The 16,255-nt window shown below is 44.7% G+C and overlaps 4 protein-coding genes across 4 annotated transcripts; 3 read left to right on the top strand and 1 right to left on the bottom strand.

The window, feature by feature from the left end:
- Positions 1–480: 480 nt before the first annotated feature.
- Positions 481–3,455, top strand: BCIN_11g03840 (hypothetical protein). The gene is made up of 2 exons (XM_001558523.2): positions 481–1,448; positions 1,497–3,455. The coding sequence occupies exons 1-2, from the start codon at positions 1,207–1,209 to the stop codon at positions 3,208–3,210; spliced, it is 1,956 nt and encodes a 651-aa protein (XP_001558573.1). The 5' UTR covers positions 481–1,206; the 3' UTR covers positions 3,211–3,455.
- A 128-nt stretch (positions 3,456–3,583) lies between these two features.
- On the top strand, positions 3,584–6,577 carry Bcgst17. The gene is made up of 6 exons (XM_024695988.1): positions 3,584–4,333; positions 4,390–4,933; positions 5,227–5,321; positions 5,392–5,569; positions 5,661–5,741; positions 5,793–6,577. Exons 1-6 carry the CDS (start codon positions 3,717–3,719, stop codon positions 6,198–6,200), a joined length of 1,923 nt encoding a protein of 640 aa, XP_024551790.1. The 5' UTR covers positions 3,584–3,716; the 3' UTR covers positions 6,201–6,577.
- Positions 6,578–6,630: 53 nt separating this feature from the next.
- BCIN_11g03820 (hypothetical protein) lies at positions 6,631–10,886 on the bottom strand. The gene is made up of 9 exons (XM_024695987.1): positions 10,246–10,886; positions 9,831–10,188; positions 9,526–9,778; positions 9,017–9,474; positions 8,751–8,970; positions 8,585–8,704; positions 8,416–8,532; positions 8,072–8,362; positions 6,631–8,022 (listed from the first exon to the last, which is right to left on the bottom strand). The coding sequence occupies exons 1-9, from the start codon at positions 10,395–10,397 to the stop codon at positions 6,896–6,898; spliced, it is 3,096 nt and encodes a 1,031-aa protein (XP_024551789.1). The 5' UTR covers positions 10,398–10,886; the 3' UTR covers positions 6,631–6,895.
- Positions 10,887–11,647: 761 nt separating this feature from the next.
- Positions 11,648–14,671, top strand: Bchst4. The gene is made up of 2 exons (XM_001558526.2): positions 11,648–12,271; positions 12,322–14,671. The coding sequence occupies exons 1-2, from the start codon at positions 11,878–11,880 to the stop codon at positions 13,866–13,868; spliced, it is 1,941 nt and encodes a 646-aa protein (XP_001558576.2). The 5' UTR covers positions 11,648–11,877; the 3' UTR covers positions 13,869–14,671.
- Positions 14,672–16,255: the final 1,584 nt, after the last annotated feature.

Here is a 16,255-nt window from a genome sequence, read left to right as displayed (position 1 = left end):
AGAACCATAAAGCTCCCAGGTCACTGATATGAGTAAAGGCATTCAATAGCTCCAAAAATGATGTTATTGCGGGCTAAAAATCAGCTGCAAACAATATTCATCCAAGAATGTGAGTCTCGTCGTTGCTTCAACTGAATATCGTTTGAATCTCGGACCTGTCAAACCGGATTCATTCGCCCAGGCTAATCCGATACATCTCGGATTGCCATTTCTGTACATTATCAAGGAACAAGACCGACCAACCCCACCACCTGTTGTCCTAAAATGCCATCGTTCAAACGTTTTTGGCAGATACCAATTGCGAAGTCAAGAGTTGAGGCTCGATAGATAACCTGATGTCCCACCCATCCGCAATTCGCGAGATAGGATTGGTCAAAGCTTGGTCGGTTATCATTCTGGCTAGTCGGCCACCTCTAATGGAATGGAATGGAATGGAGCTAACCTAGAATTTTCAACAACTCCCTCATTCTTGCTCAACCCAGACTCCAACGCTGTTAAAGTTTCCAAACAAGTGGGCGCCCACGAATTGGAAATCCGTAACAAGATCAGCTAGGACGATAAGCTTTCTGGGGGACCATAGAAAGCAGAGACAAGCTTTTTGCTATCAGGTCCTCGAGAAACAATTGTGCAAGTAGAATCTTCTTGGCTCACTTGGCGATTGATTTTTCTCATATGAAAGGGGTTCGTTCGAAGTTTTCCGTTGTGTAGACTCATTAAACTTCGCTACACGCTCTCTCTTTATCTGTGAGTCGGATTATTGCTGCAAAACACCGTTCCCGATTCAAACGACCTTCAGTAGCTCAAAAGGACACCAGTCCAATGTTGAGGCAGGTGTCGTAAGCTTGAGAGCCATCGTTTGACGTGGGTCATAAATAACCTTTCCTGCTTTGAGCAAGGTTATCATTGTTTGATCAAACCCCTCTTAAACCGACGTCCCCACGCTATGCCACCAAGCGTGTTTCAATTGTCAATCCATTTTCTCTCTCAGAACGCCAGATTCAGATTCTGACTTTTCCATAAGACTTTGTATCACACACTTGCGATGTTTATTTGACATTTCCCAAAGTCTCTTTCTACCGACACTTTTGTACGCCGTGTACTCTGTTGTTGCTGTGTACATCAACCATTACACGATTTCAAGGGCAGGACTCGCCCTCATGTTAATTGTCTTTATATAATATCTATTTAATTCTTCAAATCCTCAAGATGGATATGTCAGATGGCATGGCAATGGGTGGTGCACCAACAGATGGCTCAGCATTAAATGCTACTGGCTTCGAGCTGTCCAACATGACACAAGCTGCAGACTATTTGGGAGAAATATTGGATGATTCGGTTTTTCAGATAGATGGAAATGCTGCTGCCAGACATTTTTGGTATGGAGTCTGTGCGGTTATTGGCATAGCTGCTTTTTTCAACTTCGCACAGAAGATTACTATATTTTTCAGGTAAGCTCATCTTCACGTGTTGCTGCTACGGCCATTAACAATTCACAGGTTGAGGGCAGCTGCATCGAATAAAGCACGGCCAGCATCACCATCCAACCCTTTGACGATATCGCTGGCTACGATAACAGCAATTGGCCGCGAAGCATCGTATTCCCAATTCATACCACACAATGCAATTGCAGTGAAGTACTTCAGGATTCCTCCTCTTGGAACTGTTATGCTCTTGGTATTACATCTAGTGTGGGTCATCATCCTCGAGTTTGCGAACAACAACGTTCCGGGGGCTCAACACTTTACTTCATTGGGCGTTCGCGCATCCTGGCTGGCTGTTGCACAAGTCCCTCTATTAATACTCCTAGCTGGAAAGAACAGTCCACTAGGACTTGTCAGTGGTATCTCATATGAACGTTTGAACGTTGTTCACCGATGGACTTCAAGGATCCTTCTGTTTCTTGTTACATTGCACGTGATTTTCCTTCACTTGGCTTGGAATGCATCTGACTTAGGACCTCTGGAATATTCTACCGATTCGTGCATTCCAACTGGCTGGGGAGCATACGCCATGCTGCTATGGATGAATATTAGCACTTGCGCGCCCATTAGGAATTTCTCTTATGAGTTCTTTGTGATCCAGCACATCATCACTTTTTTCGGATTCATCATTGCCGTTATGATGCATCTTCCCGATACCGCTTTATACTCTCGAGTTTACATTTATATCCCGATTGCTTTATACATGATCGACAGGATAATTCGTACCGGGAGATATGCTTGGAACAACGTTCGCACCCCAACAGCAACGTTGACAGTTTTAGAAGGTGGCGTTACTCGGGTTTGTGTCGAAAGCAAAGCTGTCAAGAAGTGGAGCCCTGGCTCTCATGTTCTCCTCTCAATACCTCAACTTGGAATCGGACAATCTCATCCAGCAACAATTGCTTCCATACCATCATCACACAATGGCAAGCTGGTCTTCTTGCTTAAAGCACACAAGGGATTCACGGGTCGCCTGTTATACGCAGCAGAAAATTCGCCAGCATCGAATTTGCCATGGAAAGCCCGAATTGATGGACCATATGGTAATACTGTTGATTATGCTGCTTTCGACACTGTTCTTCTCATATCAGGTTCAACTGGCACAACCTATACGCTTCCGATCCTCCTAGACATTGCAACTCGTGCACAAAGCACCCTACTTCCAGTTCAGCGCATCGTCTTCGTTTGGATAATCAAAAATACTTCATGGACATCTTGGATTGCAGACGAACTCGCATCAGCAGCCGAGAAGCTTGACGCCGTTGGAATTGAGCTCACAATTCGAATCCACGTAACCTGTGACAACAACTTTACAACCGGAGATAACAATACAGAAGCCAATTGCTGTGCTTGCGACAAAAGTCTTGGTCCTTGCTGCTGTATATCCGTCAATGCTGATACTGATGACGATGAGATCACATCTATCGACGAAAAGGGCACTAAAATCAGCGCCAAGCCGAAAGTCACAAGTGCTTCTAGTATTACTTCAGGAACTCGATCATCAGTTTTGCCATGCGCCATCTTCCAGAGTGGGAGACCCGACTTCCATCCTCTTTTGGGCGAACTATTAGTGAAAGCCGAGGGGGAAACTGGGATTGCTGTTTGTGGACCACTTGGATTGAGTAGTAATGTGAGGACTACGGTAGCGAAATGTAGCAATGATAGGGCTGTTCATAAGGGGACTGGAGCTCAAGGCATTTTCCTGCATGCTGAGGGTTTCGGATGGTAGACTTTTGAGTTATATGGAATGGAGTTTGGTGCTTTTTGGAAAGATTTGGGAATGAAAGATACCCATACTGTAATGGCTAAGAAACCGCAGTGTCAAGAGGGATAGACTGCAATGAATATGTCTTGTATGGCTGCCCCTCTAGAACCGTAAAGCGAATCATGACTTTGAAGTATGCTTGATACATAGATCCTGTATATAAGAATTTGCCCTTGTGCTTTTGGACCGTACGATGGTAAGATCTCACATTTGTACCGCAGTCTTGGAAGGGGAAGACGGCCCGAAGATTAACCAAACCCCGGGCAAGACCTTCCCTGAACCGTGCACCTTCAATAGCCAGGCTTGAGCCAGGGCTGTAACATCACTTTACTTCTTTAGTTCTGGCTTACAAAACTCCACTCTGACAATCAAAACTAGGTCGGATAGCGGCGACGCACCAAAGCATCATATTACAGTAAAGCAGCGAGTGTTGTGTTTCCAAACACGCATGTTCCGTGCTGCTTTTCAGAATGGATCAAGTTAATTCAGGTCTTCACCAGCAGATACCCACAACATACAGACAATTGCAGCCACAAGCAGAACAAGCTCTCCAGCATGGCCAACCTCATCTTCACCACCACACTCTTACATCCCAGGCAGGACTCGATCTGTCGGGCTTGGTCCAAGATGATAACAATTCTGTCTATCACCCAGACTTGAGAAGCTTGCAGGATCCAAATGCAGGACATCCTATTGCTCATCAGTATCCTTCTCCAATCCCTTTCGAAAGAAATAATGGACACCCTCAAATGCATGTCCAGAATCCTGGCATTCAAAATACTGGACTTCAAAATAGCATTCAAAATAATGGCAGCCCCCATACCCCTCAACAGCAACATCCTGGACCAGGACAATTCGGAATCTTGACTGCAGGTCCTTCTCTTCATCATAACCCAATCGGCAGATTGCAGCAAGGTTTGCCCCAAGATTTGCAGCAAGATGATAATTTATTTGGCACACCCGATGAAACAGATCAGAAAAGCATTGGACATCATTCTCACAAGATTGTGCCCAATCCTCCAGATTTGGCGGCATGGAGAGAGAAGTTATTCAATGTCAATGAGATGATCACTTTGAGTGAAGAAGAGTAAGTTCATCAACTCAAATCTGGAAGTGGACTTTTGCTGATTGATTCAACTTCAGGTATAATACGTATTTTCCTCATGTCGACAACGTTTACTCTCATCGGTCGACTCAAAAGTACAAGCGCAAGCCATTTGTTTCTCACTACTGGGATTGTCGTCTCAAAGGTAGGCCGCCAGGAACTGCCAAATCCGATGATCCAAACAAAAAGAAGCGAAAGCGCACTGCGCGAGAAAGAGATCTTTGCGATGTCAAAATCAAGATCACAGAGTACTTCCCGGGTGCTATGTTACGGGCAGATTTTCAACCAGATGGAGGCGCATCGGCAGATCCATCCCAAGCGAACAACTTTTTTGCGCAAGCTGGACCTCATCAACAACAATTTGCCCTTCCTCTCAACAATATCAATATCCCGCCAAATCATCCAGGCGCCACAGGCCAGCGATACTATGAAATCCAGCGTGTCAATGGAAACGGGGGCAATGGCAAGGGTGATGGCGTTGCGGGACCTCACAAGCATGATCTGGCGAGAAGTGATGAGATCAAAAAGAACAGTATTCTTCGATTTCTCCAAAAGCGAGAGAAGGAGGACAAAAAGACCCAGGTAAGATTCTCTAGTTTTTATCAGTATTACTTTCCAGCACATACCACATGGGGAAATGCAATCTCAAGAAATGCAGCCACGATCCTTGGGCCTCGATTACCCTTTTCTACTTCACTCCTTCTCGTGGCGTGATGTGTGAATACATAATATCAAGCCTCACTTGCCTTTTTTTTTTATAGCGTTGAATACCTTCGGAGCATGAATGTTCACCCAGAAAATCTCACTCTCATTCCTTTGGTTAGAAGCAATAGTTGCACCTATGTTAGAAAATGACTGACACAACTTGTGAACAGAAAACTTATCACAAGAGAGCCAGTGGTCTAGCCTTGAGTACCGTGAAGAAACATACCAAGGAGAATGATTTGAAGCTATTTGGCAGTTGCTTTTGGTAAGTTCACTTTACATAAAATCCATACAATATCAGTAAGAACCCGCACTGAACTAACATTCTGTGCCAGCCCTTTTGTTCAACGAGTTTGGATTGCTTTAGAAGCCAAAGGTATTCAGTATCAATATATTGAAGTTGATCCATACAAAAAGCCTCAATCTTTGTTAGAGGTCAATCCCAGAGGATTGGTTCCTGCTATTCGTCATGGAGATTGGGGCTGTGGTGAAAGTACTGTTTTGATGGAATACGTAAGCCTTCCACTTTCTCGCTCTTCCATACTGGATTTCAAGCAGCTCTTAGTCTTCGATAATCATATGGCAACCATCTAACATCTTACAGATCGAAGACCTTCAAACCGGCCCACCTCTATTTCCCCAGGATGCGCGAGCTAAAGCTCATAGCAGACTTTGGGCCGACCACGTATGTTGTCCTAATCCTTTTCTTTCGTCCAATCCATTAACAGCTATCTAGATGGATCGTAAAATTGTCCCCACATTCTACGCACTCCTCCAATCACAAAACTATGAAAAGCAAGAAGAATTGACCGCAAAACTTCGCGATGAAATCTCTCAGATTGTAGACGTATGCGATCCTCAGGGTCCATTTTTTCTCGGTCCAACGCTCACTTATACCGATGTTCATTTTGCACCATGGATTCTCCGTTGCCGTCGTGTTCTTAAGCATTATCGAGATTGGCAAGATCCGCAACCGGGTAGTCGTTGGGCGATCTGGTTTGATGCGATTGAGAATAACGAGTTTGTCAAGGCGACGACCAGTGCAGATGAATTGTACATTGATTCTTATGAGAGATACGCGATGAATAGACCGGGAACAAGTGAGCTAGCGGATGCGGTAAATGGGGGTTTCAATTTACCTTAGGAGCCCTTGGGGTGGGGTTTGGGATGGAGTGGAATGGAATGGAGAGTGTAAATATGGTGGGGGATGGGATGAACCAAGATAGATGGGGTGGGAAAGGTAATGATTTTCTGTAATGCAGTGTAACGTGATGCGACGCAACGGAAGTTTACGGGCTGGTTACAACATGAGAGGGGAGGTCAACAGATTTCCTTTCAAGTTTTGTTGCCGAATGGTAAATTATGATTTTGAATGTAAGACACTTCTGGTCGGGGGAATTGGAACCATCCTAAAGCTTTATTGGTAATTTGGAATCCCTTTTTTATATCATGATAATCCTAGTTTAGTTCAATTGGTTGTTAATGGTAGAATAATCAACAATTCAGGAATTTATTCGAACACGAAAATGAGATTTTGGATGTTGTAATATGATAAAGGAGAGAAGATCAATATGTGCATATATATATATATTACTATACATTATACATATGTCCTCTTTTTTCTTGTTAAATAAAACACAATTTAGGTTCTCGCCTATGGCCAGTCAAGCAGTTATCTAACCATCCATTTACGCATCCATCGCAGCCAATTCCTACAATTTCCACAACCTCACAGCTCTTTCCTTCTCCTTTTCCGTTCCTTCATTTCTTCGCCCTCTCTCATTTCTCTTCTATCCTCCCCGCTCCATCGCACACTTTACCATGTTCCAATCTCAAGTTCTACGCGACCATCTCCCCATTAACAAGTGTATCCCAATAGCCTCCACAAAAACATCTTCTCTGCTGCATAACCAACCACTGTAACGCCGGTCTCTGACTCAACACATCTTCCATGACCGATGCGCATCTTGCACATCTTCTCCAGCGCTTTGTTGTATTTCCACTTCCGTGTCCCCCATTTGCATTGCCGTTGGCATTGCCATTTGTATTACCACTGCCCCCTGCTCCTTGCGGTGTAGGCATCCCCTGAATCGTTGGTAGTGAATTATCCTTATCCACCGAGTTTCCATTCTCAATCGCTTTGTTCAAAGATGATTTAGAGGAAGTTGAGGGAGGGTTGATCAGCCAAGTTTTCCTGAAACAATCCATCGTAACCCCTGAGCCCTTTCTCTTCGCCACCGATTCCTCATCCTCGTCCACTTCCAACATCGTGAAATCTGCAAACCACAGATTTGCAGGATCGATTTCTAGACGAACGCTAGATAAGTAACCGGGTGCTGCTGCATTGGCCCCCAAATCGTTTTGAGTTTTAGGTTCGTTATCTTGTACTCCTCTGAAGAGATCGATGATAACTGCTTTAAATGCTGTGGGGATTTCGCCGCCTAGAAGCATTTTTATTTCGAGATTATTGCGCGAAGGACCTGTGCTATTATTTGTGTTTCCTGCTAGAGGGGGTTTATGATTTGCGTATGCGGATTTGATTGAGGAGGTTAGGGATGAGAGAAGGGCTTCGAATGTTTTGATACGGACGATGCAATTACTCGTCAAGTTGGCAATTTGTACATAAGCGGCTCTCAGTGTCGGGGAAATACTTTGCTGCCCTTGTCCTGCTTGGTTCGGGTGGTTGGTGTTTGTTGCGATGGCTTTCCGAGCTACGTAGTCAAGATGTTGGAGGCGGCGACAGATAGCAGTAAGGAAACCACGGGTAGGAGAAGAAAGCAGGAGGTGGAGGGTTACGTTGTTGGTGGCATGAAGGTAGGCAAGAAGTTCTGGGAGTGAGAGTTTGGTGGGATTTGTTACGGATAGATCTTCTGGAAGGGTGCTGGGAAGTTCGAGGAGAGTGTCGGTTATCCAGGCCATAAGATCTAAAACCCAGCGAACAGAACCGGCAAGGGCAGTGATTACCTCTAGAGATCTTGTTAGCTTTTGAGAAATCGAGACGGAAGTGTTGCATACCTGGATCATCGAGGGGCGTTGACTTCGTATCATGAGTTGGACCGGGGACTTTCATGTTTGCAGCCATAGTGACAAGCACAACAGTATTCCGCAACTGTAAAACGAGCCATGAGAATTTTCCAGCAAATTTACGAGCATTGAATTCGCCTGTGAAGCCTAGCGAATTCTGAATGCTAAGACACAATTGTATCATGGTATTCCGTATTAATACATCATAATGTGCTTCTTCCGAATAATCAGCAATAATCTTCAGAATTTTAGCTAGTTCATTGAGCCAATCATATGCAAGGTCTAGAACAGGTCAGTCGATAAACAAAATTTATCCAGCCCACCAAAGAACTTACTGTCTTTCGTTTCTGCGAGATTGTGTGCAGTAGCAATTATGTCGTCATAGTTTATAGACATAATGACTGATGTAGAACATGATATGGATAGAGCAGCTATCATTGCGGCATAACGTGCTATGTCTTATTAGCATTTGGCTCCTTTTTGACAACCGATTCATCAACATACGGTGTTCCATCGTTGACCCAATATCTCCCAAATGATAGTCTAATTGCTTCCATTTGACCTTTCCGTCATTTCTTATCTGCACCAGTGAGCAAGTACTTGGGGACAACGCAACCTGTAAACCTAAAGAATGTTAGAAGGTAGTTTTATACGGTGAATGAATACTCACAAGGTTCATCTTCGGTGTAGGAAAATCCAATTTGAGAAAGATGCACAACCCGATCTAAATCGTCATCATTGAATGTTTCATTCATGGTGATCCGATCACGATAATCGACCGAACTATCACTATATGCAAAGTTGATGACCCTTCCAAGATATATAGTTTGCACGGCAACAATAATTTTATTTACCGTGAAACTTTCGAGTTTCTTGAGCTGAGCAGTAACCTAGAAATGTGAGCACAGTTTATGGAGACCGAAGCATGCAACTTACCACAGGTTTTGTCGCCTGTGAGCCATCGGTACTCTTACGCGATGACAAATTTTCAAAGGCAGAATGTACTGGTTGTTGTGGTCTTTCCCTGAACTCCCACCTATCTACAGTGGAATAAACCTCTTGGTTATAATGAGACGTCGATCCAGGCAAATAAGAACGAACAGCCATAACAATTGGTGGAGTCATGTGATTTTTACTATCTACAGTTGGAGATAAAAACTTTAGGTGAGAAAGTTGTACCATTGATGATTCCAGATGAGAAGCATTCAAAGTATCACCTGGAACATCGTGCAACCAGCTCGTTACAGTAAGAGGCTTGGTCTGTAGCGTTGCATTCAAGGCTATTGTCATTGAGGTTACTTTTTCTTGCGTTTGAGGAAGACCCCAGTGTATAACAGCTCGAAATATACGCAACTGCTTCGAGGAAGTAGCAAGCGCAATCAAAAGGGATGGGCCTAGCGATAGCATTAGTTGAAGATCTCTCAAGCTCACGTATCAGCATTTACCTCTCTCTGCACATATTGCTGCATGGGTGATTAAATCATCGGATGAAATAATACTCTCCAGCTCTGTGTGTGACTCGAGCCATTTACCATTGCTTTGTAGCCACAAGAGACGTAAAGATCCATTAGAAGTAACATAGACGAACGCTGATTTGGTAGGAATGGGGTGCGTAGGTCCAAGGTTAGGCGCTGTAGAGGCATCGTACCGAAACCCCGATGCTTCCTTAATAGCTGGCCCTTGCTGCACTCTAGAGGCCTGTCAAGAACTGGTTAGAATAGTACGAAATTGTTCACAGGGCGGTTCTTACAGTTCTATTCTGAAATGGACCTAGATTCAGCCAGAAACAACCCACGACTGCATGTAAATCATCCGCTGGGTCAGGACCACAAGGACGACACATCATAGGTTTATTTAGTGAAGAGAATATCTGCAAAAGTGTGACACGGCCAGCGGAATCAATGACCGCCAACTCGGAGCCAGTGGGACTCCAAGAAAGATGCTTCAAGGGCCCACCATCGAGGTTGCTAGTCAATTGTGGTATCACTGTAGCTTCACTTAAACCCCATGTACCATCTCCCGGGTGACACCTTAAATTCCTTAACTCTAGGCCAGATCCGTTTGGAGTTATAGAAGCAATGCTTCCCCACTTTGACCAGGCAATGCCTCTTGGGTGGTAATGTTAGTAGGTCTAAATACTGATGTAACCGGGGGCTCTTTCTTACTGGCAACATCCGCTTCCTCTCAGTTCATCAACCCTCTGATGAAGTTCTTTTGATGGCGGTGGTCTAGATGGCAACGATAGCCCCGTGCCGTCACCAAAGAGGTCATCCATATCGACTTCCATATTATCGACGTCTTCCATCATGAGTGGCATCACCTTTTGGCAATGCGCGGTGGGAGTTGGAAATGGGGTAGATTTCGTGGGTCGATTCGATGGGGAAGTGCTGCCAGTAAAATCAAGAGAATGTAGAAGAAAGTGGTGATTAATTAGTGTAAGGTTGCTTTCTCAAAATTAATATGATTAATAAGAATATACGATGATGGTGGTGGTGGTGGTCACGACGAGGCAAGCACGGGAATTGATGATAAGGCTGAGGCTGTATGTATGTCTCCGAAAATTGCACTGGGAGAGGATTGAAAGAATCCAGCCTTGCTCAAGTGATTTGTTCTCAAAAGTTTCCACCCTCGCCTGCTGCATGAGCTAGTAAGGATTAGAATGGGGAGGCCAGAGCTATCTATCTATCTGTCTGTTAGATGGGTGGAGAATCGAAATCTGATTCACCTGAGTGGATCCCCAAGCCAAGCGTGCGAGGTCTGATTCCAGAGATGTTGCTGGGTGAATGAAGAAATGGAACGAAGCGTCATAGCAGGAGGGAACAAAAGAAAGAGAAAAAAAAAGAGGGAAAATTTGCACTGTAAACAACAACAAATGCAAACGGGAGTTGAAATGAGGAGGAGGAGGAGGAGGAGGAGGAGGGGGTTTGGAAACCCTAATAACATATTCATTTATTAGGTATATAATATTTATTACTGTGCCCGGGCAGTGATTGGGATTTATACCGTATTTTACGACGGGTGCTATAATGAAAATGGCAATTAAAGATGCCGTGATTTTTATTAGGGGTCTGAGTTCATCATCATCATCATCATCATCATCATCATCATCATCATCATCATGTACATATGTGCTCCGTCCTGCGTGGCGTGGTCAGATTGATGGGGAAACAAGGCACATTGAAAGACCTTACCGCATCCGAGCAGAGAACATGATACCAGTCGCAATAGAAACTTGGGTGGAATAACGGACAATGAACTCGATTGACCCATCCGTATTGATTTTGGTGTGAACTCGCCGCATTTACATCCATCCATCCATCCATCCGTTCATTCATTCATTTATTCGTCACATTCATTCCGTGATGGGGAATGAAAAGGGGATCTTGTAAGATACATTGTATATATCAGCCACAAAGACATTTGAGTTATCGTATTATTAGGCGAAACCATTCATCCGGGATGGAATGAGTTAAGGAGTCTGACTAGTGGTATGCATATCAAACTTAAAGACTCTGCCCACCAGTCTGTCTGTCTGTACGTCTCTACGTCTCTACGTCTACGTCTCCGTCTCTACGTCTCTCTGTACCGACTTCCCAGAAATATGACCTTGCATCTTCGTTCTTAACATCTCAATCCACCCGACACCAACATCCAACTCAACAATTACCTTCCAATCCAACGGGAATTGCCTCTCGACAACATCCCCTAAATATAGTCAAGTCGAAAAATGATTACTCGGAGTAATTAGAACATTCCCCTTTTTTTTCTCCAACATTTCACCTTATTCCCATCCTTCAATGGCCCAAGAAAGCACGATGAACAGCTCATCGCCTCTCTCATCGCCCCTCTCCAGCATAGGCACCATATCAGAACCATCGTCGCCTTCGCCAGCCGTCGATTACCCCTCTCCGCCATGCAGTAGTGTAACAGATACGAGAGTCCCGTCCGAGGCAGGTGATGCTCCGGATTGCGATGGTCCCCCACCGGCCAAACGTCGTAAGATGACGCAGCCAAAGTCTACAGAGCCAAAACCCAGGACAACCGAGTATCTCGACTTGCGCAACTTTGGGGAAGGATCGCCAGAACAAATCGCACAACAAGATGCGCAAATGAAACGCCTGGTGAGGGTTTTGCGAGGCAAGCGGAAGATTGTGGTCGTGGCCGGTGCTGGTATTTCGGTTTCCGCTGGAAGTATGTCTGATTGATTCTAAAAACTCTAATCCTTGCTAACAATATCACAGTACCTGATTTTCGATCCTCCACCGGCTTGTTCTCAAGCCTTCGAAGTCAACATAAATTAAAATCGTCTGGAAAGGAGCTATTCGACGCGTCGGTCTACAAAGATGATTCTTCGACAACCTCATTTCATTCTATGGTTCGCGAACTATCCCATTTGACAAAAAATGCCGAACCCACCCCCTTTCACCATATGTTGGCAACGCTTGCGGAAGAAGGCAGATTGTTGCGACTTTACAGTCAGAATGTGGACGGGATTGATACTTCATTGGAACCCCTTGCCACAACCGTTCCATTGAATAGTAAAGGACCTTGGCCAAAGACGATTCAACTCCATGGCGGTTTGGCCAAGATGGTTTGCTCAAAGTGTGGTCACTTGGAAGATTTCGATGGGGCCCAATTCGAAGGTCCAGAAGCGCCAGACTGCGGTAATTGTGTTGAAATTGACTCGGTCAGAATTGCAGCAGGTTCGAGAAGGCACGGAATTGGCCGAATGCGACCTAGAATGGTGCTATACAACGAATACAATCCAGACGAAGAGGCAATTGGTGCAGTCAGCGCAGCGGATTTGAAGAAAGTGGCCGATGCAGTCATTGTTGTCGGTACGAGTCTTAAGATACCTGGAATTCGGCGCCTTGTCAAGGAAATGTGCAGCACAACTCGGGATCGCAAAAATGGGTTTACTGCCTGGATAAACCTCGATGGTGAGCCTGGTGGTCCCGAATTTAAGGATTGTTGGGATATGATTGTGCGGGGCGAGTGCGATGAGGTCGCCCGCCATGCAGGCTTGCCAAAATGGGACGACAAGGACCTTGGGCAATATCCTTTGATTCTAAATGAGGGTGCATCTGCAAAGGAACGTGGAATTGTCAAAGTTCTGGTTACACCTGCTCGCAGTACCGCAACCGCGGATGCATTCCCAACACCGGGAGCTAGCCCAAGGGTGCAATCGCCGACGCCCACAAACGCTTTCTCGAAGCTGAAGGCGATTACAAAACCAATGGGACCATCAGAAAAGGCAGTTGCAACAAAGTCAACAAAGAGGAAGGCGCCGGCCGATGCGAAGGTCAAGAAACCAAGGGCACCCCCTAAGCCCAAGACGAATTCGAAGATGAAGAAGCAAATTTTACCTGGAGAGAACCTGAAGCTCTCCATGGCTACTACCAAATCATCGGGTACTGGAGAAGACAAGAATGTGAAGGGCAATCCCAGGAAGAAATTGCCCTCGAAACCAGAAAAAATGGAATCAGTAAAACTGGAGAACCCATTCTCATTTACTCCTACATCCGCATTGTTTCCAAACCTAAAGTCTACCGTGCCCGTTGTAGCAATACCTTTACCTACTCGTCCAGGAACCACTTACTCTAGAAAGGTCGCACCTCTCTCTACTCGTCGTCAAGATACCACTCCTTCCAGGAAAGCTGCATCCTCACCTCTATCTGACATACGCACTATTCCTGAGACTCCCAGTCCTCCTGGAAGTCCTTTTGATCGCAACGAAACGATCACCCCTCCTTCTAAACCTAACAGAATGGAGCACCTCATTGATTGAAATAACTTTGAGGTCGATTCAGCACCCTTTCGTTTCCTTGTTTGTAAATAAGACCGTTTTTTGTTACATTATTTATCCGCTACAGAACATTCATGTTTTACAACAGGCGGATTAATATCTTCCCGTCACACACCCACAGGATTTGGAGTCTCTGGCGTTCTCCCATTCATGATCATACGAATTCTTATGACATGATATGGTTCCAAATCACATTACAGACGGCGTATTTGGTTTCATTATCACACATATGGATTCACGGATGGTTCTTATGTATCAGCTTATCATTTCATATGTAGCCATGATACAGATAATACTGTAACCTTAGAGTTTGATTTTTTTTGGGGGAAGTCCATTCGTTCGTGTTGTCGAATAAATGGCAGGCGTTTTGGTGCCCTTTTTCTGTTGATCCCTGGTCGTATCAATACAGAAGAGGAAGATTGGGTTGGTGTTTTGCATTGCTGAGGAGCAGAAAGGCTTGATATGGGCTTTCATGGGTGTGCTGGGACGCTACGGAAACGAAAATACGGAACGAAAGTGAGAGTTGCCAGGAAGCAAATTATGGAGATAGATAGATTCAATTGCGAATGAGAAGAAGGGATAATGTGGAGAAAAAATGAGAGTATGTTATATTCATGAGGTACACACACAATACAAGGTCTCCAAATACCTTTCTGTACATACATGCGGTATTTTGGGAACAAGCGTGGGAGAGTGGTAATGATACAATGCCACGCCCCGAATGGAAAAACCGGCACACCAAAAAACAGTACTACTTTCAAAGTTCTCTTTTAAATCAATGATCAACGTTTTTGATTTTGAATTAGAAATCAAATATCAAAAGCTTATAACATGTTTTTATTTTATTCAATCTATAATATCGTCGTGGTGCTTCCCCCCTCCTAAACTTCAGCGTCCGCCACATCAGGCAATGTATGTACACAGCTCAGCTGCCGCTTTCGATATCTATAAGAATCGCATTCCGTAGATAAGACTTACGGAGCATTTGTTGCTGTGACAATTCGAAGGGAGTTATTTTGTTCTCGCTCATGCATTTCATGAGCCAAGATATCATACTCCCTTTTTCGTCCTCCGACTCCTCGACGAATGACTTTTCTTTTTATGTAAAAGTCGTTTGACTATACACCTCTCTAATATGGACTGCAAATGTTCAGTGAAGGCTTTTTCCTCCAGTGAGGCGGTTTTCAGAGACACCTACTTTCTCGGAGCCTGTTTGCAGTGCAGACATCCATCCAGCCCTCACCTGTAGGAACTTTGATGAGTGGGAAATCCAAGCTTTTTTTTTCCTATTGATGATGGTCCAAACAATAAGAGCAAAGGCGATGAAGACAGGAGTACTCAAAAAGACGGGCAATTGCAACGCATCTCCCAAAAACACTCTTTCATGCTACCCATAACTTTAGACTTCTTGCTTGAGAACCGATCGTTAAACGTCCAGAAGATATGAACCACAGCTCAGCAATGGAGCAGCTTGGATTCTTATCTATATACATACTCTCTAGACCGCTAATTACCCACCCCACCCTAATTCGGTATACGCCAACAAACAGTTTGTTTGGACAAACGAATCCACACAGGGGCATGTGTCTACACCCGTAATTTCCTGGGATGTGTTCACGCGATATCATATTCGGTCTCTTTTCTGTTCCGCTCTGTCTCATGGTCTTCAATATTCTGTCGCTATTGCAACAGAATTCTTTGGCCTTGCCATTGGAAATGGCGAGACGGAAAATACGACTTGTGAAGTAATCTCGCTTACCTCACAGCGATATGTATAACACCCCAGAAGGTTTCTTGTTCAGATTTCTGCATATATAGACACTTCTCTATCGTGTGAGCCGTCTCTTTTTCCACATTCTTTCTATTTAAAGTCATTACCGATATTGAGATTATCTGCATTGAAAATGTCTGGGATTGATGAATCACCCCTCCCTCCTGAAGACTGCCATCGTAACTGGTGGCAGCGGCGGTCTCGCTAGCCAAATTCTTCAGCTATGCTCGGAGCGAGGTATGATGTAGGAGATTTTACAGATTCTGATGCGATGCGCCGAATTTTCCTCGACGCGAGACCCGACGTGGTGATCCACGCTGCAAGTCCCAAGTTCGATGCCCCAGATCATATCATGTACAATGTTAATGTGGAAGGTACCAAGACCTGAATCCAGATCGCGAAGGATTCCGGATCCCGGTTCTTTGTATACACGAATTCCGCAAGCGTCATCAGCGACCCCAAGACCGATCTGAAGAATGCCGATAAGAATTTTCCCTGGGCGATCGGTAATCAATAGCCGGAATTCTACGTGCATACCAAAGCTCTCGCAGAGACTTATGTCTTGTCATAAAACAGAGAGTGCAAAACTCTTCCACAC

This window comes from Botrytis cinerea, chromosome 11 (assembly GCF_000143535.2).
Source record: "Botrytis cinerea B05.10 chromosome 11, complete sequence".
In the NCBI taxonomy this organism is placed as follows: domain Eukaryota; kingdom Fungi; phylum Ascomycota; class Leotiomycetes; order Helotiales; family Sclerotiniaceae; genus Botrytis; species Botrytis cinerea.
Note: the sequence above shows the minus strand (reverse complement) of the source record. Positions and strands in the feature narration are given on the sequence as shown.

Bases quoted from the DNA above. Each gene is read 5' to 3' on its own strand.
- BCIN_11g03840 (XM_001558523.2), top strand. From the start codon at position 1,207: ATGGATATGTCAGATGGCATGGCAATGGGTGGTGCACCAACAGATGGC. The intron at 1,449-1,496 runs GTAAGCTCATCT...AACAATTCACAG, and splicing joins AAGATTACTATATTTTTCAG to GTTGAGGGCAGCTGCATCGA.
- Bcgst17 (XM_024695988.1), top strand. From the start codon at position 3,717: ATGGATCAAGTTAATTCAGGTCTTCACCAGCAGATACCCACAACATAC. The intron at 4,334-4,389 runs GTAAGTTCATCA...ATTCAACTTCAG, and splicing joins ATCACTTTGAGTGAAGAAGA to GTATAATACGTATTTTCCTC. The intron at 5,322-5,391 runs GTAAGTTCACTT...ATTCTGTGCCAG, and splicing joins CTATTTGGCAGTTGCTTTTG to CCCTTTTGTTCAACGAGTTT.
- BCIN_11g03820 (XM_024695987.1), bottom strand. From the start codon at position 10,397: ATGCCACTCATGATGGAAGACGTCGATAATATGGAAGTCGATATGGAT. The intron at 8,705-8,750 runs GTGAGTATTCAT...AACATTCTTTAG, and splicing joins CTACACCGAAGATGAACCTT to GTTTACAGGTTGCGTTGTCC. The intron at 8,533-8,584 runs GTATGTTGATGA...AATAAGACATAG, and splicing joins TGGGTCAACGATGGAACACC to CACGTTATGCCGCAATGATA.
- Bchst4 (XM_001558526.2), top strand. From the start codon at position 11,878: ATGGCCCAAGAAAGCACGATGAACAGCTCATCGCCTCTCTCATCGCCC. The intron at 12,272-12,321 runs GTATGTCTGATT...ACAATATCACAG, and splicing joins TATTTCGGTTTCCGCTGGAA to TACCTGATTTTCGATCCTCC.